The following is a 27,497-nucleotide window of genomic DNA, read 5'->3' on the forward strand; positions in this document are numbered from 1 at the left end:
TGTACTGCCTTTGGGTCCCCAGCATTTGGCATCAGGAAAATGTCCTGGCCATAGGTCTGCTAAATGGAGGTTAAATGTGGCTTCCAAAATGAGAAATTCTTATAGGGAAAATAGGGTGCCATTGGTAGAAGCAGGAAGAGTCTCGTCGGTAACCTAGCTTATGGCTATAAAATCAATTCATTTTGAAGTATAAGGGAATACATTTTACTTACTGAAGAATAAACTCGGCCCCAATTCTATTGCCTGGCCTGCCTAACACTTCTCATCTAACTCACTACATATATTCCCACTTGCTTTGTTTATTGTATAGCTTCCCTAGGAAGAAGTCAACTCCAGAAGGATATGGGTCCCCTTTGCTGGCTGCTGTATGATTCAGTGGAGAAACCATTTGGCCCATAGTAAATGCTCTCCTGGGATTGAAAGAACAAATTTCCATCGATAAACACACATAAAACACCAACTTACTCCAAAATAAATTTTCATGAAAATTGCTGTGGACTTTTAAACACGTTATTCTTAATTATATTCTGTAGCAAGTTTCAAAACGGGGCCTTCTTATGACATGAGGAACCTCCACCTAAGCTACTTGAGAATCATTTGAACCTTTGAAAAAGAAAAAAAAACAGATCAGATTATCACCATCAGAGATCATAAATGGCAGGCTGGGAGCTAGTTCATGAGCAGTTTTAGAAACTGTGACCTTAGACCAAATATCACAGAAATGCACTGGCTATGACTGTACCCATGCATGGTATACTGGCTCTTCCCCACGTGCTGGGGAAAACTTCCGTAGCCATGTTAATACCCACATTCCCTCTGTACTCTTGAGGGAATGGGTGTCCCAAAGACCAGGTTACTGCTTTTCCCCATTTTCTGATCAAGAGACACTGATCCATCCTTACCTCCCTACTGTCCCTACCATCACGGTAAGTTTTTGTGATGTCTACCGGAATGAGAGGCTGAGGGTGCACAGACCACAGCGGGAAAGATAGAAGTTGTGTGAGCATGAGGCCCCGACCTCTGCACCCTTCAAAAGCCTCCAGGCTTTTTGCCTTTACCCTAGAGGCCAGTAGTTGGCGACTTTCAGGCGCTTCCCGCCGCCGCAGAAGTGCAGATCCTGGGAAAACATTCCACGAAAGGGCGGAGGAGGCGCAGGCGGGACCTGGGCGGGCTTTGGGCGGGACCTAGTGCGCGGTGGGCGGAGCCAGAGCAGAGCCCGAGGTCGCAGCGTGGGTCCCGCCCGTGGGGGCGGGCTCGGTGGGAGGGCGCGGCCGGGAGGGCGCGCGACGAGCAGAGCGCTGCTTGCAGCGGGCGGGTGGAAGGTGGTGCGCTCCAGGCCGGACCATGGCTGAGCGTCAACGCTGCAGGAGCCGAGCCTCCCTAGCTCCGCTTCCCGCTCCCTGAGAGCCCTCCTTTCGCGGTGGCAGTCCAAACTCACGATTTTGCCCGAGCTAGGGCGAAGGGCAGGGAAGCGTCGAAACAGGATGTGCTGACGACCGTGAGGGCTCACGTCCCGGGTGCCACTGTGGGTCCCGGCGTGGGATCCCGATTGCTTCGGGCTTCCCCGACGTTCCCGGTGCACTCCCGCCGCCCTGCGCCGACCTTGATGTGTAGAGACGAACCGGACACCATGATCCTAACACGTAAGATGGACTTGTGTCGTGTTGTCGGACTAGTCGGCCTGGGGTCAGCTGCTGAGGGGGACCGGCCGAAGAGGACTTGTCGCCCCGCCCTGCCAAGTCCGTGTTGTAGTTGTGTGTTTTGACACGCTTGCCAAGGAGTCGCCCCAGGCTCCCAGTAGTAAAACGTGTGTGTTTAAGCAGCTTGGGTCAGAGTTTGGAGAGGGAGGTTTTAATTCGGGTCATGTCCCTTGGCCACGTATTGCCTGGGGGACTGCGGACTGGCGTCCGGATGACTTAGACGCTTTCTGTTCCTAGAAACTGGCCTTGGGGTTCCAGGGGCGAGCGACCCCATTGCGACTTCTTTGGGGGACGGTTCTATCTCTTCTTGCTGTCCTACACCCTACACGTTCCAAATCAGTATTGTTTCCCAAAGAATGCATTATTTAAGGGACTGTGTGGACTTCAGCTGTACTTGAGGAAAGTTTCCTTAGCACTGTTTCCGAGTGCATTTACCCAAGTGTTCTTTTGTTGTCGTTCGCCTGTTTTCAACGCTGGGAAATCTCTGAGCCTCGGCGGGCTAAGTCTGGATTGCTCCTTGGCCACCCCCAACCCCCATCGCACGTGGGGTTCGGATGGGAACTCAGTGCTTTCCCGCTGTGTGGGGTGGTTGGATGCGATTCCTGAAAAGCCCCCACTAGATGCCCACGCCCTTGGCGTGAGAGGAAGAGTTTGTGGGCTGAGGAAAAGGAAGGAAACACGTCTCCAGGCCTGAGGCTTTTTTTTTTTAATCAAGGAAAAGGCCTCTTGGACTAGTGCCCTTCTCTGTGCCCCTGTCCCCTCCTCCAATGTCAGGAGCTGAGAGCCTTTGATCCTTCTTAAGGGTTGCTCTCAGAACAGCAGCCCACCCTGTTGGTGTAATTTTCTGTCTCTGTGAGTCATTTCAGTGCATGGCCTTTGGAGCAAGGAGTGATGCGCGGGAAGTAAATTGGGGATCAGTATCGCACAAGATGTGCGACCCTGGAAAGTGGCATAACTTCACTGTGCCATCCGCAACTCGGGTAGTAACTGTTGACTCAGTGGAGGTTGTAAGGCTCAAATAAACTACTACACGTAAAGTGCCTCGTGGGGTGACGGATACTGACGTCCGCTCTGTTCTCAAATGATGCTAACAGCTAAACGGGAAGCCCTGCCTAAAGTCATTAATCTGCTCAGTAGAGGAGGAAAAAAAAATATTGCCCCATCCGGTTTTGCTTTCAATGAGGCTTTTTACACCCAATGTGGTCACAAATGGGTTCATTCTCAGAGTCAGAGGCTGCTTCAAGCTGTGGCTGGTGATTCGGAGGAATGCTTGGCACAGCCATCCATTACCAAAAGACTCATGGGGGTGGTATATGTGACGCACTTGTGTAGAGAGAGAAAAAAAAATCAGGCTCTGGAGAAGGCAGAATGCCCAGTCTCAAATTACATTTTTTTTAACCCTGCAAATTTCTGTTTGCTGAAGGGATGAGGGAAAATAATAGCCCGGCGGACTGCTGCACTCAAAATGTAAACCTATCAGCGGCTCCAAGAGGCTGACTAATTTTGCTCCCATCTGGACAGCAGGCTATTCCTCCGCGGGATAATTTGCTGACCATAAGGGTGGAATTAATGGAGGCACCCAGTGCCATCTTGGCAAGCAGATTGCAGCAGATGGTCAGAGGGGTGCCCTTCGAGGCAGCAGCCCCCCTAACAGAAGAACCAAAGTCCCGAGGAAAGAGTGTCAAATGGTTAGCAGATGTGCCTTCAGAAGTTATTTCGAGACCTTTCTTGAGAAAATGCTGGAGATTGCCTGTACTCACTTTTATTGAGGCATGCTGGATTTGCAGCCTGGCCCTAGCCTGGCTGCATAATTTTTTCATTAGTACTACTGTTCGGAGAGTTGAAAATGAAGCCCAGCAGACAGATTTTTCTCTCAAGCTGTCTTTTTGCAAAGTTTGCTTTTGACAAATTGATTTTACTTTCTTGCAAGCTGGGTGACACCTTGCTCCAAACAGGCTAGAACAGGCTAAGAGTTGTGTTGTGACCACAGCAAGGTATTGCTGCATAAAGTGGGTTTTAAACTATTGAGGACTCCAGCTCTTGTTGCAGAAGCGCTGTGGGACTTCAAGGGGCCCTGGGCGATCCCTGCAAGATGCTTCCAGTCTGAGGCTTGGTGAGGCTCCAAAAGGTGGTTTCAAATAAAAAAAAAAAATTAGTACTTGGGTTTCCCTGGGTGTCCCTGTGGAGATTCTAAACTATGATGCAATGTTTAAATGAGTGGTATTTTTATGACTTAGGCGAGTAAATACTCAATTTGAAAATATTCAAGGAAGAGTGATTTGGTCCAGAATTGGGGGCATCCAGAGTACAGTGAGCGAAGTAAATGGGGCTCTTTTTGAAGAGAGCCTTGTTCTGGACAGGATGGGCCAGTATTGTAAACACAAGTTTCTCATGCTTAACTCCCCTTCCTAGCAACAGGAAGACGGAAATGAGGCCATGCGCAAAAAAGAAAAAAAAAGTCCTAAAGGGCTCCAGACAATACTTGCTCCACCCTGCTGCCGTTCACCCTGTACAGCCAGAAGACCTGCAGAAGTAAAAATAACCTCAGATGTTTCCGCTTCCCCCCTGGATATTACCAAACCAGTGCAGACTGATGTCTCGGTTCTGTGCAGAGTGTCAGGACAACCTGGCCCAGGTACCCAGACGCCTGACAAGCCAAACAAAGTAGCGGAAAGGTGGCTGCTGTCCTTTGTCGTTTGTAATATTTGTACAGGCCAGTGATACAGTGACATGCGTTGGAGCCAATGGCTGAAAGTGATCTAATATCTAAACGTAACTATCTCTCTGAGTCTGAGCATGCTCACTTTTATCGTGACCCAGTCTGTAGAAAGTCCCCTCCTGTGTGGTCAAGGTCAAGTTGAAACTAGCCCAGTTTCTAAAGAGTTAAATGCCTACTCTTGCCTGAAAAGCCCAAGCCCACGTTGATCCACAGGGCTGTGAAATGAGAAGAAAAATGGGTTTTGGAACAGACGTTCACAGCTGTCCTAGTTCTGACTCTGGCCATTGTGAACAGAGGAATGTGGAGTCAAGTACGAGTCGTCTTTGAAGGGAGAACACGCAAGAGGGTCACAATTTTTTTTTTCTTTATATATAGGAGGAAGTTACTACTGTGACTGCAATCAGGGGTCTCAAGTTACTGTGGTCCTCTTTTATCCTTGGGGAATACGTCTCGAGGCGCCCATGAGTTCCTGAAACCACATGTCTATCCCTCTGTACACCATGTTTCCCCCATAGATACATTCCTATGATAAAATTCATAAATCAGACACAGTAAAAGATTGGCAACAGAAACAGTAAGATAGGGCCGTCGTGACAATAAGCCCTCGTAGAAGTTATTGAGGATTTACAAATTGTTGGTTTCCGGAGTGTTTTGTTTCATGCTTTTCGTTGGTTTCAGTTGACTATGGGTAGCTGAGATGGAGGCTAAGGGAGCCTTACTGTAGTGGGACACTCTGCTAATATGGAGTGGGTTGATTTCCAACTGCGGAGGCTTGTCTGTCAGCCCACCCTGTCTGTCAACACTTCTCCCCGAGGTGGCCCCTGTGTTATTGTTGAGGATTCTGGAGATCAGTGATAAGGAGAGGAGAGCTTCCCTGGTGGTAGTTAAATTGCCCGGCTCCACCTTGACCTATTTTATACTAGCTATTTCGTCCTTGCTATCCTTAGCAGTGGCGGCAGGAAGACAACCTTGCTTGTTTAGCTTGTGTGCTCTTGTAGACCCTGACAGTCAGGACTCAGGCTTCTCTAGGATGTTCCGGTCATGCCTTACAAAGACTGCTTTTTCCTGGGGACTCTGTGCCCCTGGGGAACGCATAAGGTGATCGGGTGATCGTAGCCTAGCAGATAGAGATGAGCTTCTGTCTTCAACATCTGGGGGAGTCCCAGGGACCACTTTCGGAAAAGTCTACCTTCCACTGGATGGAGCAATGTTTTCTCCAGTGAAGATACCTTGAAATGCTTTCTAAGAGAAGTGTGTGTGCTAGGTATCAGTAACTGACATCTTACAGAATTTCCGCCTGCTAAAAAGTAAGGCTCTTGGGCACTCGAAGTAAAGTGTTGGTTGCACCCCAAGTCCCCAAGCCCACACAGTGAGGAGCTTTCTCTTCTTCAGGCTCCCCTGGTTTTGTTCTGTCACTAGATTTAGGTGTCTATGATACCAGGTCCTTCCCACTCACGTCTCCTTCTATTCGGCTTTCTCAGGCCAGCCTCTCCCCTAGTAGGGGGCAAATCAAAAGGTATTGGAGCAGTGACGCTGTGACGCTGGGTCCCCAGATGCCTTTGACACCTCGGGTCCATCCGTCCACGTTTTGATCTCTCGCCTGCCCCACCTTTCAGTGTCCAGCCGCGGAGGGAACTGGAAGTGGCTTCCTGATTCTTGTCGCGAGGCGCCTTCCTTCTCCTGTGGCTGTCTCCAAAGGATGTTGGAGGGACAAAAGTGTCCCACACCCTGAGGTTGTAGCACTCCCAGGCCCAGCAGGCTTAGGAAGCCAGCGAGGAAAAGACTTGGGAGTGGAATGGCCTGTGACCCAGGTGTGGGTCTGCCCTGCAGCCAGGCCGTCCTGCCTGTGGGCCCTATGTCACACTCAGATGGCAGATCCAGGATGGTTTTCTCCAGCCTGGATAAAATGGAGGCCTTGTCAGAGAGCCAGTGTCCACCGAATTCCCTCTTCCGAACCAAACGATATGATGTGGAAAGGGGATTTTGTGTGCTGCTTGGGCGTCTGTGGAAGTCACTGCGAGGGAAATTCCAGAACTTTGCAAAGGCCTCCTCAGAAAAGCCTGTGCCCTGCTGAGCTAGAGAGAAGGTCAGTGCCCAAGGTCACAGTCACCCCAGTGACACTCCAGACCCCTTCCTGTTGGCCTGTGTAAACAGACGGGGGCCCTCTCAAAAGGGGGTTCTTAATGTGTTTATAAGAAATTAAGTAGATGAATATGAGTTCAAAATTTAACTCTTATATAGTGTGTGCTTGGGCTGCAGAGATTCCCAGCAATTTTAAAGAAAATGGTTAGTTAATTCATCACGAAGATGGGAATATGCTTCTTTTTCCTTATATTATTTTGGTATTGGCCGGATCGTGTGGGGGTGGGGATATACCACTCTTACCTAACCTGTGCAAGTTTGACCACCAAAAACCCAACCCAGACAAAAAAAAAAAAAAAATTGAGCGTGTCAAATTGAAAAGCATCTTTGCCTTAGGTTAGACCAAAGGAAGTGGCCAATTATGCCTTTAACCAGTATTTGCCACGTTCTGTTCTGATTGGTCTTTGATGAACTGTAGCGTCGTATTTCATCCCTTTCTTAATTTATTTATTTACTTTTTTAATCTGGTCAGAAAAGACTATAACAGAGGTGAGGTAGTGCTGGCCTTCGTTGCTGCTGTATTGTTTCTGCTGGAATTCCTTGCTTTCCTCTTTATCCCTAACTTCAGGTCGTGGCTTCGTGATTTTTAAGTGTTTTATTTTTACTCGTTCTAGTCCTCCTGGAGGACCCTGGGGTAAAGGCCTCCGCTAACATACAGAGAGAAGCCGTCGTCGTGTACGCCAGGCTCTCAGCACAGAGCTGGGCCGACTCTAGGTTTGTTATCAGGTATCTGGCCTTCAGACACTGACTAGGTAACCCCAAAACCTGTGCCACCTTTTATGGAATTGAGGCTTTATAAACTAAGGGTGTGTTAAAGCTGTGTCACCCCCTTTCTTGAAGCTGTCTTCATGTAGGTAGTTAGCACCTAAGGACCTAATCCAAGCCATTTCCCTTAGTCTGTAATTTGTCTTTAAGTATTTGATACAAAATCCTTGAAATACATAATATGTATATATTGATTGACAGACGGTGGGCTCCTAATGGTACTTCTTTTCTTAATTGGCATTCAAAGTAATGGGCTTTGCGGTGATATTTTCATCACATAAAAGAATGGGGGCGGGGGCAAAGTTCTATTTTTATCTCCCCCTAGACTGGCATAAAACAGCTAGAGGTGATGTTACCGCGTCCACTTCCTTAATGGATCAGTTCCCTCTCTGATTTGACCTCTTTGTCCCCGAGCGCAGGTGCCTGCCAGCTTTTGATTCGCTGGGAGATATTTTCTATTCCTGGAAATGAGGTGCCCCGGTGTGGAGGCTGAAAGTTCCTGACAGCCCGCCACTCGGGAGCGCTCATCAGCACAGCCCGGCAGTGATGGGAGCCGCTCGCCCTTGCCTGGTTCCAGTGGTTAAGAGCAGTACTTTGCAAATGCCTGTGCCAAGGTGGGGCCCAAAGGGCATGTCACCTGCTGTCATTCCTGCTTCACTGAAGTGTCCCCTCAAGTGCTCAATCAAGGTGTCGGCTTTCGGGGTGTCTCCAGAGAGGTTCCCTCCTTTCAAAGTAAAAACCCTTAATTAAGTTGTCACATCACGGGGGGAAAGCGGCTTCTTTATCCCCCCCCCCCCCCACGTTATTTCTAGGAATCTTCTCTCCTAGAAAGCAGCATATCTCCCTCCAAATCGTCAACAGATGGAGAGAACACTTAAAAAGCATCTGCCCCCAGCTTCCATCTTCTCACTAGTACTGGGAGCCCGCTGGGCTAGGTAATTTAAAATGAGAGTGCCCTGGAATGGGCAAGAAACTCTCCGGCCTGGGGACACCATCTGGTGCCTCGGAATTGGAGCAGATTGCCCAAAAGCTGGACCAGCTCCCTTAGAAGGAGCAAGGTCCCCGTAAATGTCAGCACCCAGCTCCCTGCCTCCTCAGGAGTCAGAAAGTCTCCTGAGAGGTAAAGCTTTAAAGCCCAACGGGGAAAAAAAAAAATAAGAATTCCAAGAGTTTTCTACAGGCCGAAGGGTTTTCTGTGAAAATCAGACTTAGTTTGGGGGTCTCTAGAGGCCTCCCCCTTAGCAAGTATTTGGGGTATTGTGTTCTCTATGCCATGAAGATGGCCTTCATGAAACAGGTCAACGCATTACTTCATGAAAAAGCGGTTTATACATTTAAGCGATGCAAGCGTCAAGAAACGTACACACCGTTGGGAAATGTTCCTGAAACAGTTTCTAGTGTCAGTACTCTGAGAGGAATTAGGATTGGACAGATGAACAGGAAGAGAGTGTGTCCCGGAGAAGGAACCAGCAGTGTGAGAAGCCAAAGCTCAGAGAGCAGGTATTGTAACTGTCGTGTGAAACGTCAGGTTTACATGTGCGTGCATACGTACATAGGCACTTAAAGTTGTATCCCTTCAGGTTACATGTACATGCGTACATACACAGGCACTTCCACTTGTAGACATCCGTGTGTATAACAGGTCCTCGCTGGAGTTACTAATCAGAAGACTGAGCTTCCTAGGATGAAAATGAAATCGGTGGTTGATTTGCACGGTTGTGTGTTTGTTGAGGGACCCACCATGCTGCCGCAAAATAGTGTGGGGTTTGCGCGGTATCTGTGAAGGAAAAGGACGGAATATTCTCGGAGCTTACAAAGCGAGCACACGGAATGTAAGCAGAACATGCTGTGGAAGATGAGCGTGGGAAGGGGTGAGCAGGAGGAAGCCAGAGAGCCCTGATCAGTTGGGGGGCTGGCATGGGAGTGGGCATAGGTGGGGGTGTGGTCAGCACCCTGGCTTTATATGCCCCTGTTCGGACTTTCCATGGAGGTGGGGGAAGGGCCTCACTGGTGTTGACTTAAATCACTTGGGACTTAACAAACACACGGGCCCTAGAGAGCTCTTGAGAAACCTAAGTAATTCCAGCAAAGAGGGCAGAGGGTCATTGTGCCCCCTGTTCCGGCGCTGTGGCATGCCTTTCCACCTGGTTTCCTGCTTGGCAGGAACTTGGGGTTTTGATTATCCCTGAAGATAGCTGGCAACTCACCTACTTCAAAAAGCAAAGACTGTTGAAGGAAAAAAAAAATGCAGGCTGGTTTCTTTCACTTAATGCCCCACCAATGGATTTGGGTCAGCCCAAAGCCCCAATTGAAGGATTGCCCTGACTCTCAGAAACTTCCAGAATATGTGCCTTAGATGTTTGGAATTTTCTTTTAGGCACCTGAGGTAGGAATGCAGCTTAGATGCCCTCAGAATCCTTCCTGCGATTAGATAACACTGGCGTTTAATAAATGTGCAGTAAGTATTCTATGGGACTTGGCCCCCCGCAGGAATTCGTTCTGCATAGATAACTCCTGATAGCCAGCCTTTAGCAGTTGTGCGTGTTTAACATTATTTTTATAGTTGTCAGGTGAAAGTTCTTAGTCTGCCTTTGAAGAAATGAAAATATTGCTGAGCTTCCTTTCCTTTACATTTTTTTAAAGATTTATTTATTTATTATGTATACAACATTCTGCCTCGACGTATGCCCGCACGCCAGAGGAGGGCCCCAGGTCTCAGTACAGATGGTTGTGAGCCACCATGTGGTTGCTGGGAATTGAACTCAGGACCTCCGGAAGAGCAGCCAGTGCTCTTAACCTCTGAGCCACCTCTCCAGCCCCCTTTCCTTTACATTTTTAAGACAAATATGTGTGTGGCTCTAGTGTACAAAAGGGAGTATTTTGAGATGGACCCGAATTTAAGAGGGGGAAGCTTGTGAGGCAAAGGTGTGTGTGGCGGGTGTGTGTGTCTGTGTGTGTGTGTGTGTGTGTGTGTGTGTGTGTGTATTGGAGTCTGAAGAGAGACTCCATCCTGGGAACTAAGAGGGCTTACCTTTAGAGGCCTTTCAAGATCGGAAGAGACCGGCAGAGGCTGAGTTAGGAAGGCCCACGGACTTTGCCGAGGGATTTGAATTTTGAGTCAAAGATGATAGAAAGTCATTGGACTATTGTAAGCAGAGGTGGGGCAGAAGGAAATACGTGGTTAGTGAAAACCAGTCTAGGTAGTTCATGAACCTGGTTGGGGATGGGGAGGAGGAGAGGTTTAACCAAGAGTCATTAGAATCCAAGACCAAAGAAAACGGTAGGACACTGAGTCTCACCCTTGCTACTGCGGGGACCCTTGAACACAGTTCCTCATACTGTGCTCACCCCCCCCCAACCATAAAATTATTTTCGTTGCTACTTATGAACTGTAATTTTGCTACTGCCACAAATCGTGATGTAAATTATGTGGGTTCCAATATCTTAAGCGACCCCTGCCAAAGGCTCACGACCCACAGGTTGAGAACTGCTGCACTGGGGACATGTGGGGAGGTGACATGCGACTCCGAGGGGAGCCAGTCCTGCCTACCCTTGTAGGGCTTAGGGAGCTTTTATAAAATAAGATGCCCGTCCTGCGATGAGACCAATTTGACTACATGGGGCTGGGTGGTCACTTTGGCTTTTGTAAGAAGTTCCCGACGCCTTACCGCCTTTCTATGCCCTGTGGACCTGGATGCTTCTCCGGATGACCCACCCCATGAGCCCCACCCACGAAGTGAAGGTGGGCTGTTACTAAAGCCATTGTGTGCATCCCTGACCTCCTTGACCTGGTGGCGAGAACCTGATAAGCCGGCCCCTTCTTCCCTTTGAAGGAATCCCATGTCACCCAGGGGCAGGAATGAATCTTGGTTTAGATTTGAAAGCCCCGCTTGCCTGCCCACAGCTAGAGCAGCTCTGTACCCAGGAACCTTTGCCCACACATCTGCCTTACAGCAGGAATTCCAAAGGACCGGGAAAATGCTTGCGTTTTTTGTAGCATTCTCTAATTCCTTAGCATTTCTTTGAAGAAACAGATTTCCTGGAGCCTGTGATGGGCGGGCGTAGAGGGAAAGAAGGAAAGAAAGCCCCAGGTTCCCACTGTGATGGTATTGCAGCCCACTTAAACTCCTGGGCTGTCACTCAACCTGCAGAGCTCAGCAGCAGAAAGCTCAGGGAAAGTTGGCAGACTTACAGTTACTTGTCATGGGTAAAGGATTACAGTTAAGGTGTGTAGCGAGAAGATCGGGGGGCATCCGATACAGCCGGGAAATGTGTAAATGTGGACTAAGGGTTCCCGGCCGTGCACAAAAGGTCTCAGGACTCATTCATCTCACACACAGAACTGCTCTGTGAACGACCAAACAGCTAAGCTGCTTCCAAGAAAAATTTCCTGTTTCCTCCTTAACATATGTGTCTGTGGCTTGCTTAGCAGAACCCCTCGTCTGCAGGTTCCATTGTGTGGCCATTGTGCTCTCCAGTCGGGTGGCCTCGCTGTTTTAGAAAACACCGTCCTTGTGGCGCGTACAACAGCACACACCTGCACTCAAAGAAGAGGGTCCGCCCTTCAAGCCAGGTGGGAAATGCTGAAGTGACTGGCTAACAGGCCGTGGTGTTTCCTGGTTGTGTGTGCGCACGCGTGCGCATGAGCAACACATGCTTCGGTGTGCAGGTAGAGCTCAAAGTACAGCCACAGTCATCAGAGCTCTCTCCACCAAGGGCTCCAGGATCAATCACAGCTGATGAGACTTGTGCAAGAACACCGTTAACCCAACATCCATCTCCCTGGTTCTGCTTCGGCATCTTAAACATTGACCCTTGCCTCCCTACAAAGGAAAATTCTGCTCTATATACAAACTAGGATTCTGTGAGTGCCTGTTTCTTCTCTCACCTGGGACATAGAGCTCATTCTTAAGAGGAGCTGGTTGACTGCTTCCACCTGCGTTTTAGGATCTTGTATCTTGAGGGTGCTATGAGCGCGTATTAGGATCAGTGTGAGGAAATGAACGGGCGTGCAGAAGGCTCAGGCTTGGCTGGAGCTTCTCGGATGCACCTGTCTGCATGGGTTTTGCCTGGGTGCTGGGACTTGAACCCAGGTCCGCACGCTTACAGAGCAAATGCTCTTCTCCACAGAGCCATCTCCATAGCTCACATCATTTGTTTGCTAACCAGGTGGCCCTGAAAGTGACTGAGTGACATCAGTGTGGGACTATATGAGAACATGCCATTTTCTTAATGGTAGGGAATAACCGAGACACAAGCCAGCTGTAGACATCTGGGTGTTTCGGAAATTGCATGGTACCTTACGTGATTAATGTAGGCGAAACGTTCTTCTCGTGGGTAAAGGATTCCGTTAACAGATGTAAAGATGCTTTAGAAAAATGCGTTGCCTCTTTCCCACTTTTCAACACAAAACCACTCGACTGAGAAAATTAAGAGCATGCTGTAAAATAGGTGTCCGAATCTTCTAAGCTGGTGCCTAATGAAGCCTTTGTGTGTACGCTAGCCTGATGCCCTGTCTGCATGTGCCCAGAAATAAACCAATGCTCAGAGTCTCTAGTCACCTGACTTTTAATTGAGAGAATAAGAAAGCAAATACTCCTTTTTAACCATCTATTATCCTGTGTCCAACAGTCTGTTCTTTGGAAATATTCCCTAAGGACATGGAAACTGGATGATTTTAAATGTTTTTTAAAAGGCCATGACTTTGTGGGGTTGGAAAGATGACTCCGTGGTTTAGAGCACTTGTTGCTCTTTCAGAGGATTCGGGTTCGGTTCCCAGCACTCACACGGCGGTCCGCAGCCACCTCGAACTCCAGATCCAGAGGCTCTGACACCCTCTTCTGATCTCCCTGTGCGCCCAGCAAACGTGTGATCTACATTCAGACAAACACCCATACACATAAACAATTTTAAAAAAAAAAGCCATTAATTTACAAGAGAACAAGGAGGGGTATTTGAGAGGTATGGGAGGGAGAAATGGTGGGATATAGTTTCCAAAAATAAAACACTTTTTTAAAACAAGCAGCCTTTTTTTCTTTCTGTAGTCCTCTTTGGGAATCAGGAGGGATCCTCAGAGGGAAATTTTGATTTTCATAGTCTTAAGTAAAATGTTAAGCAATCATGTTTTTCTCCTTAAAATACTCTTCTAGAAGCTGTCTTATGATCTTATTAAAACTTCCTTAATCCCTTAGGAAGACAAGACATGGATTTAAAAAAAATATGTGACCGCTGGCAGGATGGGTCAGCAGGTGCTTGCCACCAACCCTGAGGATCTGTCTCACATCTAGGTGGTGGAAGGGGAGAACAGACTTCCACAAATTGTCCTCTGATCTCCACATCTTATCTTTTAGGAAACAGGCCCACATGCATACACACAATCACAAAGTAAATAAATGCACTAATTTCAATTTCAAAATTAATACATGAAGAAGGCTCAGGTTATTCACATCTCTGTACCTTACTCGGCACGAACAAGGAAGTTCTTCTGTATCCATACCCTGCTAGCCTCTTGCCTATCGGGTCCTGAACCTTGTGTTTAGTCGAGCTCCTTCATCTCCACGCTAGGATGACTCACGAAAGCAACCTTTAAGATGCTGTTTCTTAACGGTCCAGTGTTACCCTCATTTCAGCTTGGTATTAACTCACTCGGAAAAATCATGGTTTGCTCCCTGGTGTGCCTAGAAACGACATTCCAACTTGCCTTGCCAAATTAAAGTTTTTAAAAGTTGCTCTTCTTGAAAGGACAAGGAAAAAAAAAAAAGAATAAGTTAATATTACCAAAAAAAGAAAAAAGAAAAACAGTAAGTGGGAAACCTTAACGTTTTAGTGGACAAAAGTAACATGATGCATGTATTTGTCATAGTGGCCACCAGATTGACATCTGGCTTAATGAAGGTGGGAATCTGGGCTTGATTAAGCAATGTTGAGACGTCTGTAAAGTGAATAGCCTTAAATAACCAAGTGCTCTAATGGCTAGAAGGAGGCGGGAAGAGGAGTTGAAAGGAATATTCTTTGTGCAAACACAGAAACTAATTAATGTGTCCAGGACCACCTCCGCGAGTCAGTTTTAACAGGATTGTAAATGCGTGCCTGAGTGGATTTGAACACAGCGTGTCGGTTGCTCTTGGCCCCTCTGTTTAGCAATACTATCTACAAGATGTTTAACCACGGGGGAAGTGGGGCCTTTATTAGGCAGTTAGCCTGCCAGGATGCTGGGATTCAGTGACATGGTGCCCTTGGTTTCCTGAGGCAGCCTGCTGCGACTCCCTCCCTCCCACTGATGAATGCCGGTGCTCCTAAAGGCATGTTGTCATTGTCTTTGGCTAGCAAAAGGCCCAATCCACAGGTGCCACCGGGCTGCAGTTGTGCCTAGTCAGGTTCTCCTCTAGATGTCAGGTTGTGTCTAGTGGGGTTTTGGTGAAGCAGAAAATAATAAGCCTTGTTAGACCAGCTGGGCTTCAGCTCAGTTATTCAAGCCCTCTGCACTCTCCTGTACGTCTTGTTTTGGAAGCTTGTCCAGAAGCAGCGCGGAGTAACTTACTGCTGGGGACCCATCCTGGATTTTTGTTTGTTTTGATTTCTGCAGCACAGGGGATCAGTCCCAGGGCCTTATGCATGGCTGTACCTCTGAGTTACAGCCCCAGGCCCCTTCTGTTTTCTTTAAGGAGAAAACAGATCATTACATTCATTTAAAAAAAAAAAAAAAAAGATAGAAGGATGTATAAAAGGTAAGCCTTTGGGTATGAAGTGAACTTTTTGCCGGCTCCTTTGCCAGTAGGTATATATTGTTTTACAGAAGTTGTCTTTTACTTGTCTGATAGAATCATTTTGTTAATGCAGGAAAGTCACACGGAGGGGTAACGTGGCTAACAAATTCGTCTTCCATTTGTCTCTAGAAATTGAAGCCAAGGAAGCTTGCGACTGGCTGCGGGTAACTGGATTCCCCCAGTATGCACAGCTTTATGAAGGTAAGGCGAGGATGCCATCTTATCTGACCTCAGCATATTCGTAACACTAACCTCATGAATCGGGGACTTACTCGGAGACATTTTGTTACTTAAATATTCCATTTTTTAAAAACAATGGGATAAGTACCCAAGACTCCCACCATTCGAAAGGAGAGTAAAACAGAACCTCAGTATTAATAGAGTCATCTTGTCCTTCTGCAAAGAGTAAGCCATGTCCTAAAAACACCCGCACACCAAAACAGGAGAGGACAATTAATATTAAAAAGGTCACCATACAAGTTTGCTTTCTTTGTCTATGTGATAAACAATATGACCAAAAGCAGCCTGCAGAGAAAAGGGTTTATTTTGTCTTGACAGTTTACATCCCATCACCAAGAGAAGTCAGGGCTGGAACCTGGAAGGAGGAACTGTGGCAGAGGCCATAGAAGATTGCGGTTTATTGGCTTTGCTTTCTTGTGTACCCTGAAGTACATGCCTAAGGGCGGCCCTGCCCACAGTGGGTTGGACCCTCCCAAATCAATCATTAATCAAGAAAATGCAGCACAGACTTGCCTACAGGCCAGTCTGATAGAGGCATTTTCTCTGTTGTGGTTTTCTTCCTACTTGACCTGGCTTGTGTCGAGTTGACAGGATGCTAGGAACAGTCACATCTAACTCCTTCTCTGAGGCTCTGGTTCCATGGGCCGATACCAAGTGTTCTGCATCCATTGAGATGAATTAGCTGTTCATTTCAATGGGAGACCTATTATCTGCATATGAAATTATGTTATAATGATCACAGCTTTGAAATAGTGAGCTCCATTTTATAGATCATTTTCTTTTGAATATTTAATTTTTTAATTGTTTTTATTTATTTAAAATTTTTGTACAATATATTTTGATCATATTTTTCCCCTTGGGCAACTCCTGTCAGATCTTCCCCACCTCCCTACCTACATAACTTCATGGATTTGGGGTTTGTTTTTGTTTTTTGTTTGTTTAATTCTCTCTCTCTCTCTCTCTCTCTCTCTCTCTCTCTCTCTCTCTCTCTCTCTCTCTCATGATAAAGCTGAACTCTTTCTGACTGACTCCTTTACTGCAGGGTTCCCTGCCTCCTGAGGGGAAGGATTTGATGTGGGGGGGGTTGGGGAGAGTTGGGGGGGACGGGACTCAAGGCAGGAACCTGGAGGGAGAAACACTCACCCATTTAGAACTGAGTGTTCCGAGGTCTCTCACTCTCTGCACAATGTCTGGCTGCGGGTCTCTGCATTTGTTCCCCTCTGCTGCAGGGCGGTGCTTCTCTGGTGATGACTAAGCAAGACACTGATCCGTGAGTGTAGCAGAGTGTCATTAGGAGTCCTTGTAGCGCTACAGGTTGTTGGGGTTTTGTTTGTTTGTTTGTTTTGTTTTGTTTTAAGATCAGTAGTGCTTGATTTTACCCAAGGTCCCTGGGCTCTCTAGTCTCAGATTCTTGCACACCAAAGCCGTGGGGGGTATGGATTCCATTTTATGGCATGGGTCTTAAATCAAATCAGATCTTGGTTGGTTACTCCCAAAGTAACCAGTGGTGGTCACTCTCACCATTGCCCTAGCCTATCTTACAGGCTGGGCACCATTGTAGATGAAGGGTTTATGGCTGGATTAGAATTTATGTTTCTCTTTTGGTAGTGTGCAGAGTACTTTCCTATACCAAAGACACTAGACTATGGGGTGAAGGCTCTCATTTTATAGGCAATTTTCAAATCAAGCAAGGCATGGAGTGATTCCTAACATAGTCTTTTGGTGGCACTTAGTGGTTATTTACTTTTATGTTCTGAAATAGCTTAGTGTTCCTCAGTTTCACAACATATATGCAATTTCTTATTGTTCTTTAATTTTGATTTTTGACCCAACACTTAGCGTGGTGAAGTTGCCTGCCTCCAGACAGGACCTCCGACCTATTAAAGGGCTTTGGAGGTGGAAGTAGGAGCGGCACTTGTTGCTTCTCTAATTTACAGCTCTCCTGGAGCTAGGTAAAGCTAATTGGATTTCCAGTGGCTGGGCTTTTGTTTTTCTCTTTAAGATTAAATTCCCTTCAATTATGTCCTTTTGGGGTGTTGATTCGCTGCTAAGAGGCACCTCCTAGTACCTGTTGGTTTTGGTGAATCCAATTTCCAGTCCCCCTGTCTTACCTTCACAGTCCTAACACGCAAGCTCCATCGTTCCGGCTGGTATCTACTGCACCTCTCCAAGTCATCTGAAGCCTAGACTGACTCTGGGATGTGCCGGCCCAGGTTCTGGCCAGTCATTTCCCACCTCACCCTGCCCCTATGCCAGGTGAACGAGCTACACACATTCAGTGGAACGGCCACCCACAGATCCCTCACCTTCCTGATTAGCTCCATTTGGTGCCAGCAGGTTTTCACTTCCTCCCTCTACACCCGGGCTGGAAGTTGGGTTCAGACCGCTTATATCCATCAGTAAACCATCATCTTGTAAAAACCAGTTCCTTCAACAAACAGTCTAGGCAAATAAGAAGAAAATTGATTGAATTCTTGCATTCCTCACAGTTAGTCATTACTGGGTGTTTTTTAAAAAACAGAATTGTTATTCATTTGGATCAGAAAACTGACCTTTCTTATAGCATAGAAACTTAGAAACAGCTAAAATAGCATGGTTGCTTTTTCGCATATGCTTAGCAGGCAAGGACATTAAAACTTTCCATTTGCATTCATAGATTTTATGTTAATACTATTTAAGAGTATTTCCTCTGATATTGGCTTATTATTTAATAGAGTCTGACTCCCGAAAGGGTAGGCTATGTGACCATGAATCTGTTTAGTAATTTGCGTTCATATTCACTGTTATCCTTCTCTGTGTGGTCACTATGACAGTGTCTCTAGCCATCCCTCTGTCTACTGATGAAGTATACACTTGGAATACTAAATTCCCTACAGATCTCCATTGGCCATCGAGCTGTAACAGTGTCCTTGGTCTGCATATATTATCAGTCAGGGTCAAAGGACTCCAACTCTTGCCTCCAGAAGAAACAAAAGAAGAGATGGAAAGCTAATACTGAGATAGCTTTCAACATTGTTTTCCAAAAGATGCTGTAAATGCTATCCTTAGAAATAAGCAATTCTGTCCCATTCTGTAAAACCAGTGATTGTAAGTTAAGAACATCGGAGTCAACTCAGGAACAAGGGTGTGACTAGTTAGCCACAGCTCCCAACCCTTGCCATGTCCATCCCAGCAGTGCATTTTCTACTTTGAAGGCCAAGGGGATTGTATGGATGGTGATGATGATGATGGTGGTGATAATGGTCCTGTTGGCATGATGGTGGTGATGGTAATGATGGTAGTGATGGTGGTTGATGATCCTGTTGGCATGATGGTGATGATGGTGATGGTGGTGGTGGTGATGATGATGATGGTGAAGGTGGTGATGATGATGATGATCCTGTTGGGATGATGGTGGTGATGACGATGATGATGGTGATGGTGGTGATGCTGGTGATGGTGGTAATGATGATGATGATGATGATGATGATGATGATCCTGTTGGGATGATGGTGATTATGATGATGATGATAATGATGGTGATGGTGGTGATGATCCTGTTGGGATGATGGTGGTGATGGTGATGATCCTGTTGGGATGATGGCTTATGCTCCTTGGTGGACCCACAAAGAAGCACAGAGTTGGGATACTGTATGTGCCTTCTACTGGAAAGGCCATTTATCAGCATTCACAGCTGGACTGCACACAGGAATGAGTTATCTTTACCCAGTAGAATGTCAGAGCCGTTGTCATGTTTCCATCGTCCCTGGTAGTCTTGCTCCTCTCTGCTCTGTTGAATACCTTTATCCACAGGGTTTTACTGTAATTATGGCTGGTGTCAAACCTCTGTGTATACCATGCTGACCTGAAATCCGGAGATCTGCCTGCCTCAGCTGTAACTAAAGGCATATGCCATCTTCTCTGGAAATTGAAGGGATTTTTATTTCAAAATCCTGAACCCAAGAAACATATTTAATTTTTTCAATTTTCTGTTGACACAAAGTATATATTGTAAAGCATGGTATACCATTATATTACATGTTTATAATATGTTGTAATCAGAACCTGCATAGCTGTCATCCCAAGTATATATTATTGTTTTGTCTGGGGGAACATTCATAATCCTCTGTCTGCTAGCCATTTTCAAAAATACAGTTGTGGTCACTCATAGGAATCTCAGCAATGCCATCGCTTTAGTCATTGTTCCTCCCAGCCAGCTTCCCGTCTACCCCTTGTAAGCAACCCTTCTCCACCCCTCTCCCTGTAGATCCCCAGGTCCCCAGGCTTGTGATCACCCTTTCACTCTCTGCAGGCTGTGCAGAGCAATTCTTCCTGCTCTCAGTCTGATGCCAGCAGTTCCTTGTTCTGAGAGCACTGGACCCTCACAGCTTTAGGGGCTTGGTTGCCATTGTTTTGCAGTGTGTAGTTAGGCCTTTGTTTTACTTGGGAGTTAACCCCTTGGCTGCCATATGGAAGTGCTAATATTTGTTTTAAAATAGCATATCTTGGATTCTCTGCAGTATATCCTATCATGTAAATGGATCAGTCCCTCCAGCTGCCCTTGGCCATTGTTCCCTGAATCTTTCCTGGCCAGGGTTCTGTTTTGTCTCTGGGCTTGCTTTTGTTTTTCCTGTGGCCCCTTCCCTGGTGGCTTGTGAGCAAAGACATTTTTTTAAGCCCCATCACAAAGGAGACTCCTTACTGTATTCAACCTGGCTTAAATTATAACTTAGAGCAGGCGTTTACTGCCTGGTAATTAGTTTGAAAGCAGAAAGTGTTTTGAACCCTTTCTGCAGCAGAGAAACAACTCGGAGTTCCTCAACTACTTCAGAACTGACTTAAACCAGGAGTGGAATCCCTACATGCGCCCACAGAGGGGATGAGGAGTTCTGGGAACAGTAGATAGCGCATTGCCAAAACAAGCTAATTTGGCAAGATCCTGGGCACTCAGCAGTACTTGTTTGTTTGTTTGTTTTTTCTCCCTACAGATCTCCTGTTCCCTATTGATGTGGCTTTGGTCAAGAGAGAACATGATTTCTTGGACAGAGATGCCATCGAGGCTCTATGCAGGTAAACTGACATTTCCCTTTTAAAAAAGTGGTACTGTAATCTCAGCACTCAGGGCAGAGGCAGGCCAGTAGTAGTTCAAGGCCAGCCTTGTCTTGAACTGAGTAAGTTCCAGGACAGACAGGACTACCCTGAGAGACTTTGTTTCAGAGATAGATAGGTAGGTAGGTAGGTAGATAGATAGATAGATAGATAGATAGATAGATGAATGAAGTGGTGCTCATCTCTCAACCTTGATTTGCTTTCAATTTGATCCACATTGGGTCTTTAATAATCAAATGATACAGTGATTTATGTTGCTGTGTTATAGAGCGAACGTTGGATGAACGCTAAAATGCTGTTATGTGATATCATCATTGCAATAGCACCCAGGCTGTCTTGGGAGGCCCTCGGGTAGGACCATCCCATATCCTGTGACCATTTGGCGGCAGAAACAACAAACTTTCTGGTGGTTCAGAAACGTGGACTTTCTGAAGAGTCCGTGCCCCTGACCGCCAGCACCATGGGAGTCAAAGCCGCCCCCGTACTGGGTGGAAGGAAGCATTCAGAGGGGCAGGGCTTAGAAGAGCCAGTCAGGACTGTCATTCCAAGGCGGCTCCTCAGAAGCCCCAGCCGCCCCAGGTAGAGTGATGACAGGATTAAATAGGCCATAAACTCACAGAGCACAGGCTCTAATGTATAGGAGACAGGCAGTAAACGGGCACTGATGTGAACGGTGAATAAACCTGTCAGAGGTCCCGCTTTGGGAGCTGCTCGCTCTCCAGGCTGAGAGGCAGCTTGTGGGATTTAGAGAAATAAAAGTAATAAAACCTGAGGCTGCAAGGGCCTCGGGTGATCCTCTCAAACCCGGGGTGACATTTTTATTCATCTCCTGTTATTCATCTCTTGTAATTTTTCTCAGAATCCTTGAAAAGCCTTCATTGCCTGGTTCCAAGGAGAAGGATATGCATATAGACAAAATTCACATGTTGACTAAATTCTAAAATGGAAGTCAGTTCTCTTTCAGTGACTTCCAGAAGATCTTAATTATTCATACGCACATGTGTGTGTGTGCGCGCTCATGCGTGCATGCATGTGTGCATCTGCGCTTGGAGAGGCCAGAGCTCACCATGCAGTGTCCTCCTCTTCGGTTGTTCTGTGCCTCGTTTTTTGAGGCCAGGTCTCTCACTGAACCCAGAGCTCACCAATTCAGCCAGCCTGGCGAGCCAGTGGATTCCAGCGCTGTGATTGATGCCTGACTTTTACCTGGATGCAGGGCATCCAGACCCAAACCTTCATGCTTGCTATGGCTGGGCTCTCTATCAAGTGCCTAATTTCAGTGTTTGTTTTAACTGGGGAAAACATCTTAAGGTAAAATGATGATCTGTTATTCCTTCTCCTATAATGGTGAAGAACACAGTAAACCTCCCCCTGTGGCCTCTCTCTCTCTCTCTCTCTCTCTCTCTCTCTCTCTCTCTCTCTCTCTCTCACACACACACACATACACACACACACACACCCTTTCTTACATAATGTTGTTTGAGGCTGCAAGTTTGAGTACTGTGGTTTTGGGAAAAGATAGATTATATGTTCAGACTATGGAAAAGACTAGATTTCATAGTTTGTAAAAACAGAGAAAAAAGGCATCATTATCTCCCCCGAAACAGTGTGCAGCTTTAGTGCGAAGTGTCCAGGGCGCGCACACACGCATTTTTTTTTTCTGGGAAAAGAGAGTTTGTGGAGTTCCTGGAGTATGTAATATCATCACTATGTGATCTGGAATGAAAAATGTCACCAGTGCCTTTTGGAGAGAAGTCGGCATCTGGAATCTGAACTGCTCCGGACATTGTAAAGATGTTTTCGCGTTTAGCTGTGTGGCAGCATTAATTTATTCTCAAGTCGTCGCCAGTGATGCTGATGCATATGGATGAGGTCACTCAGAAAAGGCATCTTAGGAAACGCTTGCGCCTAGTGGCCGATCACCTTCTCGCGCATGCTAAGCCACTTAGGGAGTCGGCCTTCTGAACTACATCCACAGCTTAGGAATGTCTGGGTCAGAAAAAATACCACTGCAGTATTTCAGCCCAAAACAATTCTGATCAAATACTTGAGGAATTTTATTTTTAAAGAATTTTTCTTTAATGTCAGTTCAAAACTGACTTTTCCCTTTTTCGAAGGCAAAAGGCTTGCTAAAGTTTGGCTCATGCCAGTTCGGAATACCACCCAAAAGGAGAAGCCACCACCCATAGAAGAGACCAGATACAATAGGAGCAAAGAGAGGACTGGAAAACTGGTCCTCTACCTGCGCTCTAACTTGCTGAGTATTCTGGGTCAGCATCGGTTTTCTCTTATGTGTATACACTGACATATCCTACATAGGTTAGGTGTCATAATGAAAGAAAAAAAACTCATCAGATCCAGTTTGGAAGATGTGCACAAAAGCCTACGGTTGAGTTTTCTTTTTCTTTTTTCTTTTTTTTTTTTTAATGAAATTCTTATTCAGCATGTAATAAGTGTTCACTATCATCTCAGCCCTAGGGAGACAGATTTGAGAGAGAGAGAGAGAGAGAGAGAGAGAGAGAGAGAGAGAGAGAGAGAGAGAAGAAAATGGGAATTCAAAGCCAGTCCGGGCTGAACAGCAAGATCCTGCCTCAAAAAAAAAAAAAAAAAAATCACTTTCTAATTAAAAGGGAGAAATTTCAGGACCCCCACAGTAATAGTCATCAAGAGTGGAGGGGTTGGAAAGCCCAAGGGCCTTGTCCACACAGCCACACAATGGCTGTGACATTGGCTTTCCGAGAAGGACACAGGTGGAACCTGCAGGCAGATATCGACCCCCCGCCATAGGTTTTCTGACATTCCTGGGACCTGTAGGCAGATATCGACCCCCGCCATAGGTTTTCTGACATTCCTGGGACCTGTAGGCAGATCTCGACCCACCCCCCCCATAGGTTTCCTGACATTCCCTTTATTTTTCACATGTGCCTACTGCAGAGACTTCTTCCACCTGTGGAATCCAGGGCCGTCAGATAACAGAGGTGTAGTGTGTTTACAGATATCTCCTCTTGGCTTGTTCTCTGTGGAGACTTTTTGTGCACATCCGGCTTTCCCTCATCCAAACATTTAAGTGAATGAGTTGTCAGAGCTCGGTTGGAAGCATCATGGGGTTCCTCACATCAAATGCTCGCCCCGTGGAGTGGGCCACATTCTGTATGCAGTCTCTGTATTTCTCCCTGGATAGAAAATACCCACATTCCCAGATTTGTAAGTCAAACAACAGTTGCGATAAAAAGCTAAAGGGAGCTGATTTCTTTTAATATTTTTTACTCAGGGCGGAAGACTCTTAGACAAAAAAGCAGGAATAGGATGAGGTTGAACACTGGTACTATCAAAATATAAACTTTAATAATGTCCAGGAATTATAATTATCAGGGTAGTAGGCTACCCAACTTTTTTATTCCTGAGACAGGGTTTCTCTGTGTAGCTCTGGCTGTCTTAGAACTCGCCCTGTAGACCAGGCTGACCTTGAATTCACTGAGGTCGGCCTGCCTCTGGCTCCCAAGTGCTGGCTTACCCAATGTTCTTCAAGTGTTATTCTAAGGTAGCAACGTACTAGTTCCTCGAAGAGATTGGTTTTTCCGTCAGCCTTGATGGCTTCACTAATAATCTAAACCCACCGAGGGATCTATGATTGTGAGCAGGTTCTACTCTGGAAGAGTGCACAGCCGTCTCAAAGAACGCCCTGTAAACTGTGGGTGGTGCTGGGATGCCTCTGTCTTCCCGTGGCTTCAGGAACATTCCACATTGCTGCTTTCCTTTGGAATTAAAACTGACTCCTCTCAGTCCATGAAAGAAATGTGACCATTGGCTAGTAGCTGTCAGATGAGAAAGGTACCTACATTGTCACTATCATCTTCAGCATGTACTTTGTCCCCAAACTGCCCGTGACCTGTCAAAGCTACCTCAAGCAGCATTCTCACCCTGTTACTCTTTCCCGTTCAGTTTAAAATGAGGCTAGTAATTGGGTGAGGAGAGAGGAGGTGGGGGGAGGTGCTGGGAGCAGGATCTTACTGTGTATCCCAAGTTGGGTTAAAATCAACAATCCTCCTGCCTCAGCCTTTCACGTGCTAGGATGACACCCAACAACAAATAATTTAAACATATGTATAATTCCAAACCATCTCTAAGACTTGGAAGAATTTTTGTCAGATCCTTTGTTTCTCCTTAGCCTTCTTCTGCTTTTTATTTTAAATGCAAGGAGGCCCAGATCTCTGTCTCTATGCTTTTATCTACGTGCCTACAGCTCTGTGCAGCCAAACTCTTGAACCTTTGATAGTCAGCCCTTGGCTACCTCTGTCTTCAGAACAGAGGCAAGTTACCCAGGAGATAAGACCCGGACATTCCTTTGGAGCTGGGCCTTGGGCGGTGGTGGGGGTCTGAATGCCCAAGGCTACAGATGGTTATTGATAGTGGTAGTTCAGCCACTTTCTTGAAGTTTGCTACTTCAGATCTACTTTGCTTCTTTTTTTTTGCCATCATTAATACTTGTATCAGAACCAAGAGTAGAAGATGCTGTGTTTGGGCACCAGATCTACTTTGTTTTAGTCCTGGGTCCTTGGACAAAATTCCTGAGCTCCCTAAGCCCCTTTTCTTCCCTTATAAAAGATAAATCATGATATCTGTTCTAGGAAGGTCATCAGAAGACTAAGGATGATCTAATGTAGTAGAAGAGCCCAGCACAGTGCCTCACCCAGAGACAGTGGCAGTTCATCTAGTTAGAACCATTTTGTTAAAATTCTTGATTGACGTAGCATGACTGTACTTATGTGATTTTTTTTCCCAGTATTTGTATGTAAGGTATGACCATATCTTACCACCTTATAATTTTATCATTTCTAGTCTTGAGAATATTCTAGGTAGCTATTTTAAAATAAAAAATTAGTGTTAAGCATAGTCACCCAATATGTCCAGTCCTCCTGTCTTTGTGCTTTATTAGCTCCCTCCTATTTGGGACTCGCTGTCCCTTGCCCGCTTCTGGTGACCATTCTTGTGTTCTCTTCTATGAGATGAGTTTCTTCTCTGGCTAGAGCTACTGTATCTTATGTCCCCATTGCCCCTCTGATAGAGGTGTGCCGGCCCTGCTCATAAGACTTCTTCGGAGATCCTGGGGAATATGGGCTGGTGAGGGGAAATAAATGAAAACGGCCAGCCGAAACTCTGAAAGTCACTTTGGCCTTCAGGAATGCAATGCCATTAGTTTGGTGCTGCCAATATAAAAAGATAAACTTGGCCTTTATAAAACCAGCCTCCTGGGTCTCTTTCTGTTTGGCTCAGACCTGGAGTTTGTGAAGTTGCTCCGCCAACCCCCACCCCCACAGGCCTCCATGCCTAGTAAATTTGGTTATAAATATCACTCGACCATTAAAGCCCAAATGGAGTCAAGTGGAGATTTGATTACAGTTTTGATTAATGAAACCCAGACCCAAGACTGTAACCATTTCTCATTGAAAAAAATTGGGGGGGACTGAAAACAGTAGGCGTGTCATTTAATAGATGCCCTTTAGAGAGGGACCCTACGCCCCTCTATGAGTTTGCAGTGTTTCTCGGCTGTTTTTGTTGCCTCCCCATCCATGGAGAGGATTTTTCGGAACCTTAGTCCTCTTCTTTATCTCTGTTTATTCTATAAACAGGCTGCCCCATAATCTATGGAATCAAAGGCAGGCTTATCAGACTGCCTGTCCTGGTGCGTCCAGGTTGTCAGACAAGTTACCCAGAGCAGGATGGGGAAGATAAAGGCCGAGGAGAGCTGAGGATCAGTTTGAAGTGGAGGGAATTAAGGGCTCTCATTCCATGAAAATGTAGGCTTGCAGCTTGAGGAGGAAAGACTGACGGGGAGAGTCAGGAGGCTCAGGAGGCAGACAGCAGACAGCTTTAAAAAGGGTCATTTAGGGAAGACGCAGCAATGGTCATTTGGAAGCTATTAGGAAGAACCAGGACCGGGAGGGCTGTCACTCACACACTCTGGACTCGCTAGTTAGGGAGTATATAAAAGGTGCTTTTTTTCTTATTTTCTCTGACTTATTCTTAAAGGATTTCATTTTTAGTGAAATTGATGACTGATTGATTGATTGATTGATTGATTGGTTGATGATTGATGGATGGATGGATGGTGTGCTAAGGATTGAACCTGGAGCCTTGTGTGAACTAGGCGAGTCCTCTGTCGCTGAGCACACTGGAATCCCTGTTCCTCTAATGTTAAATGGATGTTACTGTTGTGGGGACGGGATGTGCAAAATGTTCAGAACTGCAGTTTGACCGCTGTTCCGAAGAAGAATGTGACCCGTTGGAACCCAGGAAGATTTTGGTTACCTGGGGTTGCAGCGTACAGATTTTTAGGGTAATCATTTGTGCGATTGCTGTTGGTTTGGCGCACATTCTCTGCGGATAGAAACTTGTATAAAGCGTTGAGCCTTACAGAGGGCTGGACCTTCCCCTCTGTAGAATAAACCAAAGTTGGAAAATTGCCTGCTGAGATGGTCGTTGGTTGGCGATTGCTTAGGCCTGTTGTCCTTTTTAAGTCTTATGTGATGGGAGTTGGGGTACTCTGAACACTTTGCCAACTGACTTCCTGGACTCCTTACCGCTGTCTGCGTCTTCCCTGAAGCAGATGTCACACTGACGCTACAGCAGTCGTATGACATCTACTCACAAAAAAATGTGAAATTTAAACAAAAAGAACAAGAACTAGAAAGGCACCTTTAAGTCGTTCCCATGTTTTTGAGACTAGAACTCACTAACCAGACAAGACTGGCCTCAAACTCAGAGATCCACATGTCTCTGCCTCCCGGGTACTGAGGTTAAAGGCGTGCACTGCCATGCCAGGACTAAATTACTCATTTTATAGCGGAAGCTTACTGTACTTGCCTAAATTAGAAATGAGTTTAGGGAAGCTCATTATATGTGTCAGATGTCTAGGAGAAATACTTGCCTGCCCCTTAGTGGTTTCCCGGCTTTGCTGATGTCCTTTCTCTGCTCCGTAGGCGACTAAACACTTTAAACAAATGTGCGATGATGAAGCTGGAGATCAGCCCTCGCCGGAAGCGAGTGAGTACCTGAATTACACAGCAGGGTGGAGACAAC

The 27,497-nt window shown here is 46.3% G+C and overlaps 1 protein-coding gene across 2 annotated transcripts in view; it reads left to right on the forward strand.

The window, feature by feature from the left end:
- Dlc1 (DLC1 Rho GTPase activating protein) overlaps positions 1–27,497 on the forward strand; it is a 152,372-nt gene that overhangs the window by 107,670 nt on the left and 17,205 nt on the right. The window contains exons 1-4 of one of the 2 annotated variants that reach the window (XM_038325619.1): positions 1,284–1,643; positions 15,222–15,293; positions 20,300–20,381; positions 27,398–27,461. In XM_038325619.1, the coding sequence (XP_038181547.1) occupies positions 1,607–1,643; positions 15,222–15,293; positions 20,300–20,381; positions 27,398–27,461 (255 nt within the window). In that variant the 5' untranslated portion in view covers positions 1,284–1,606. Of the gene's footprint in view, positions 1–1,283; positions 1,644–15,221; positions 15,294–20,299; positions 20,382–27,397; positions 27,462–27,497 lie in introns of those variants that run through there. The other variant, XM_038325618.1, reaches the window with a different exon arrangement.

This window comes from Arvicola amphibius, chromosome 4 (genome assembly GCF_903992535.2).
Source record: "Arvicola amphibius chromosome 4, mArvAmp1.2, whole genome shotgun sequence".
In the NCBI taxonomy this organism is placed as follows: domain Eukaryota; kingdom Metazoa; phylum Chordata; class Mammalia; order Rodentia; family Cricetidae; genus Arvicola; species Arvicola amphibius.